Source organism: Vicia villosa, unplaced genomic scaffold (genome assembly GCF_029867415.1).
Source record: "Vicia villosa cultivar HV-30 ecotype Madison, WI unplaced genomic scaffold, Vvil1.0 ctg.000835F_1_1, whole genome shotgun sequence".
Taxonomy (NCBI): Eukaryota; Viridiplantae; Streptophyta; class Magnoliopsida; order Fabales; family Fabaceae; genus Vicia; species Vicia villosa.
The window spans coordinates 172,154-177,728 of NW_026705367.1; the positions used below are offsets into that span (position 1 = coordinate 172,154).

A 5,575-nucleotide genomic window follows, 5' to 3' on the forward strand; every position below is an offset into this window, starting at 1 on the left:
GGGACATTTGTCTTGAAAGTTATATCCACAATCTTTCAAATAAGCCAATTTATCTTAGGAGTTGAAAACCCGATCTTTCAAGTAAGCTAACTTATCTTAGACACAGAATCTACGATCTTTCAAAGAAACGGCTTATCTTAAGAGTTAAACTCATGATTTTGCAAATGAACCAACTTCTTATCACCTGAGTCAATCTTCACCAACAATCTTACGAAATATTTGTCACCTTAAAAAATAAAGTAAATGTAATTAAAAAATAAACAATATTTTATTGAAAACTAAATGTTACATAAATTCATATATTTTTTAAAGCATGCATGGCATTTATAGTGTGATAGAGAGAGATCATATAATAATAAAATAAAATTAGGAAAATAATTGAGAAGGTGTAAGATAGGAAGATTGGGAAGGAAAGGAGAGTGTGGATAAAACGTGTCCTCCCCACCCAATCACAACACAAAGAAATCACACCCTTTCAAATCCTTCCACATCCTTAATTCCCAACATCATCATTCATTTCCACAAATTAACAATACTAACTAACAACCTTATTTTTCTCTAACAACACTAACAATAACAATAACAATGGCTGTTTCAACCAGTTTTTTCTCCACTGCAAAACCAGAACCTTTCTTCCTTAAACATTGTTCTTCATCTTCATCATCATCATTCTCTTATGTTACAACTCATTTATCATTTCATGGTAGAAACAAAAAGAGCCTTGTTCAGACTCAGAAAGGCTCAACTATTCGCTGTGACGCTTCTTCTTCTGATGTGTCTGTGTCTGTGTCTGTGTCTCCTCTACAACAGCTTAAAACTTCTGCTGCTGATAGTAAGTTTCTCTTTCAACGTTTTTGAGATATGAGTTTATGAATTTGAGTTTGAGATTATGATGAGTTTGAGATTGAGCAGGATATACGAAGGAGAAGAGCAGCATTGTGGTGATTGGGCTGAGTGTGCATACTACACCGGTGGAGTTGCGTGAGAAGCTTGCTATACCGGAAGCTGAATGGCCAAGAGCCATTGGTGAGCTTTGTGGTTTGAATCATATTGAAGAAGCTGCTGTTCTTAGTACGTGTAACAGGATGGAGATTTATGTTGTTGCACTTTCTCAGCATCGTGGTGTTAAAGAAGTCACTGAGTGGATGTCAAATGTAGGTTCATCATCACTTGTTTATCTTCAAGCATTTCTTTCGTAAAATAAAATGCCGAAAAACAGTATAACCGTGGTTAAATAGAGTTTCATAAAAATTGTTAGTGGTAAATTGCGATTAAATAGAACTTCTATTTGTTTTACCATAGATAAACTTTTTGGCTAACCTATATAGGATTTCTTAAAACTTGAGACGGCTCTGTCAATATATATGTCTGGATCGACTTATCTGAGTCTATCTATTGATATAAACATTTGTGGTGAGACTATTTGGGTGAGTGTATGAAAGTTGTTGAGAGTCACACATCAGATAATATATGAGATGAACATGTGCTTATTAGTGAGGTAATCCTCACCCTACAAGCCGATCTCGTAGGAATGAATTAGACCAGCCACATTTCTTAACACAGGATCAAGAACATGATTTAAGATCCAGTGGATCACCCCTATCAGATTTCTGCTATTGGACTACTCCCCATTTATTTTCAGGCTTCAGATGTCCAGTCCTAGTCATGGGCCTGAATCTTGGGTGTTAGGGGATGAGTTAAGAGTCGCACATCGGATAATATTTAATCTGATCATGTGCTTATAAGTAAGGATAATTCTCACCCTACAAGCCGGGTTTTGTAGGATGAGTTATGCCAGCCACATTTCTTAACAAAAATATTTAGCATATACATAAGGACTTGTGTGATAAGCGCTTAATTAATTAAGTTGTTTATCCAAATAGTGTCTTAAGTTGTTTTTATTTTCTAGTGCATTGATACAGATTGGATAATCTTGTTTTGTTCTTGTTTTGCAGACAAGTGGAATACCTGCATCAGAGCTATCACAGTATTTATTTCTGCTATACAACAAAGACGCAACCCAACACCTTTTCGAAGTATCAGCAGGACTTGATTCTCTTGTAATGGGAGAAGGCCAAATCCTTGCACAAGTCAAGCAAGTAGTGAAAGCAGGCCAAGGAGTTAATGGATTTGGAAGAAACATCAGTGGACTATTCAAGCACGCAATCACCGTCGGCAAAAGGGTCCGAACGGAAACCAACATTGCGGCCGGAGCAGTTTCTGTGAGCTCGGCTGCGGTCGAATTAGCACTGATGAAGTTACCTGATCAAGCCTCACATGGAAATGCAAGAATGCTAGTCATCGGAGCAGGCAAAATGGGGAAGCTTGTGATCAAGCATTTGGTTGCAAAAGGGTGTAAGAAGATGGTAGTTGTTAACCGAACCGAAGAGCGAGTCGCGGCTATCCGCGCCGAAATAAATGATGTCGAGATAATCTACAAACCGCTCTCTGATATGCTCGATTGCGTCGGTGAAGCTGACGTAGTTTTCACTAGCACAGCATCAGAGAATCCTTTGATTTTAAAACAACATGTTAAGGAACTTCCTTTGGCAAGCGAAGAAGCGGGACGAAAACGTCTCTTCGTCGATATTTCTGTTCCGAGAAACGTAGGTTCGTGCCTTAACGATCTCGAATCAGTCAAGGTTTACAATGTTGATGACCTCAAAGAGGTAGTGGCTGCTAACAAAGAGGACAGACTAAGAAAAGCAATGGAAGCGCAAGTGATCATTAGCGAAGAATCGGGCCAATTCGAAGCGTGGCGAGACTCATTAGAAACTGTTCCTACCATCAAGAAACTGAGAGCTTATGCTGAGAGATTAAGGGTTGCTGAGGTTGAGAAATGCTTAGGTAGAATGAGGGATGAGGATATAAACAAGAAGACACAAAAGGCAGTGGATGATCTTAGTAAAGGTATAGTGAATAAAATGCTTCATGGGCCAATGCAACATTTGAGATGTGATGGGAGTGATAGTAGGACATTGAGTGAGACACTTGAGAATATGCATGCTTTGAATAGAATGTTTAGTCTTGAAACTGAGGTTTCTGTTTTGGAGCAGAAGATTAGAGCTAAAGTGGAGCAAAAACCATAGTAAGATTAATTAATATGATACCATTGTTGTTGATTAAACTCGTTTGTTTAGGATTGAGAATCATATGGTTGGTTTTCAGTTGCATGATTGAAACAAAAGCTTCTTTGTTTTTTTTGTTGTTGTTGATGTTGTTATGTATCTATAATATAAGAAAATTAATGGCTGTGGAAAAGTCCAAAATACCTTTATTTGATTTTTTGCCACCACATTAAAATTGTGGTTTTTTGGTCTTTGTACCATAAAGTTCTTAATTTTATTATTAAAATAATACAACTCTTATATTTTATAAAACTTATCAAATCTCTCTCTATTCTCTATTTTTTTTTCTCTTTCATCACTTTCTCACTTCTTTCTTCAAAAAAAATTCTATTAATCCATAATCTATCTATAATATAAGAAAATTAATAGTTGTGGAAAAGTCCAAAATACCCTTATTTGATTTTTTGCCACCACATTAAAATTGTGGTTTTTTTGTTTTTGTACCATAAAGTTCTTAATTTTATTATTAAAATAATACAATTATTATATTTTATCAAACTTATCAAATCTCTCTCCATTCTCTATTTTTTTCTCTTTCATCACTTTCTCACTTCTTTCTTCCAAAACAAATCTATCAATCTATAATATAAGAAATTTAATGGTTGTGAAAAAAGTCCAAAATACCCTTATTTGATTTTTTGCCACCACATTAAAATTGTGGTTTTTTGGTCTTTGTACCATAAAATTCTTAATTTTATTATTAAAATAATACAACTCTTATATTTTATCAAACTTATCAATTCTCTCTTTATTCTCTATTTTTTTTTCTCTTTCATCACTTTCTCACTTATTTCTTCCAAAAAAAACTATCAATCTATAATCTATAATATAAGAAAATTAATGATTGTGGAAAAGTCCAAAATACCCTTATTTGAGTTTTTGCCACCACATTAAAATTGTGGTTTTTTGGTCTTTGTACCATAAAGTTCTTAATTTTATTATTAAAATAATACAATTCTTATATTTTATCGAACTTATCAAATCTCTCTCTATTTTCTATTTTTTTCTCTTTCATCACTTTCTCACTTCTTTCTTCAAAAAAAAAAATCTATCAATCTATAATATAAGAAAATTAATGGTTGTGGAAAAATCCAAAATACCCTTATTCGATTTTTTGCCACTACATTAAAATTATGGTTTTTTTGGTCTTTGTACCATAAAGTTCTTAATTTTATTATTAAAATAATACAACTCTTCTATTTTATCAAACTTATCAAATCTCTCTCTATTCTCTATTTTTTTTTCTCTTTCATCCCTTTCTTCCAAAGCAAATCTATCAATCTATAATATAAGAAAATTAATGGTTGTGAAAAAGTCTAAAATACCCTTATTTGATTTTTTGCCACAACATTAAAATTGTGGTTTTTTTGTATTTGTACCATAAATTCTTAATTTTATTATTAAAATAATACAAATCTTATATTTTATCAAATTTATCAAATCTCTCTCTATTCTCTATTTTTTTTCTCTTTCATCACTTCTCACTTCTTTCTTCAAAAAAAAAAACTATTAATCTATAATCTATAATATAAGAAAATTAACGGTTGTGGAAAAGTCTAAAATACCCTTATTTGGTTTTTTGCCACCACATTAAAATTATGGTTTTTTGGTTTTTGTACCATAAAATTCTTAATTTTATTATTAAAATAATACAATTCTTATATTTTATCAAACTTATCAAATCTCTCTCTATTCTTTATTTTTTTCTCTTTCATCACCTTCTCACTTCTTTCTTCCAAAACAAATCTATCAATCTATAATATAAGAAAATTAATGGCTGTGGAAAAGTCCAAAATACCCTTAGTTTATATAGTAAAATATGTAAATGGTTGAACCAATATAAAATCGAAAATTTGATAATTGAGAGACCTTTGAAATCTTGTCACTTGAAATATTTTGTTTAAAGTGTTTGGATGTTTTTGTTGAATATTATATCACCTTGATTAAATATTTTTATTTGTAGAATATGTGGTAATTCATATATTATAATCAAATTTTGATTGATTATCTATAATATAAGAAAATTAATGGTTGTGGAAAAGTCAAAAATACCCTTATTTGATTTTTTGCCACCACATTAAAATTGTGGTTTTTTGGTCTTTGTACCATAAAGTTCTTAAATTTATTATTAAAATAATACAACTCTTATATTTTATCAAACTTATCAAATCTCTCTTTATTCTCTATTTTTTTTCTCTTTCATCACTTCCTCACTTCTTTCTTCCAAAAAAATCTATCAATCTATATAATAAGAAAATTAATAGTTGTGGAAAAGTCCAAAATACCCTTGTTTTTGTAAATGATACCTAAACAAAAATGAATTATGTATATGGGAAATAAATCTATTATTGACCTAAATATTTTTATATACGAGAAATTGTATTTATGATCAAATATTTTTGATCAAAAAATGGTATACGGGAAAAAATATATTATTGATCTAAATA

The 5,575-nt window shown here is 31.5% G+C and overlaps 1 protein-coding gene across 1 annotated transcript; it reads left to right on the plus strand.

The window, feature by feature from the left end:
* The first annotated feature begins 386 nt into the window (after positions 1-386).
* Positions 387-3,204, plus strand: LOC131631505 (glutamyl-tRNA reductase 1, chloroplastic-like). Its single transcript, XM_058902301.1, has 3 exons — positions 387-832; positions 913-1,154; positions 1,956-3,204. Exons 1-3 carry the CDS (start codon positions 586-588, stop codon positions 3,087-3,089), a joined length of 1,623 nt encoding a protein of 540 aa, XP_058758284.1. The 5' UTR covers positions 387-585; the 3' UTR covers positions 3,090-3,204.
* The last annotated feature ends 2,371 nt before the right edge of the window (positions 3,205-5,575 follow it).

Excerpts from the sequence above, each read along its gene's own strand:
- LOC131631505 (XM_058902301.1), top strand. The coding sequence starts at position 586 with ATGGCTGTTTCAACCAGTTTTTTCTCCACTGCAAAACCAGAACCTTTC. Across the intron at positions 833-912 it reads TAAAACTTCTGCTGCTGATA|GATATACGAAGGAGAAGAGC; the intron begins GTAAGTTTCTCT and ends GAGATTGAGCAG. Across the intron at positions 1,155-1,955 it reads TCACTGAGTGGATGTCAAAT|ACAAGTGGAATACCTGCATC; the intron begins GTAGGTTCATCA and ends CTTGTTTTGCAG.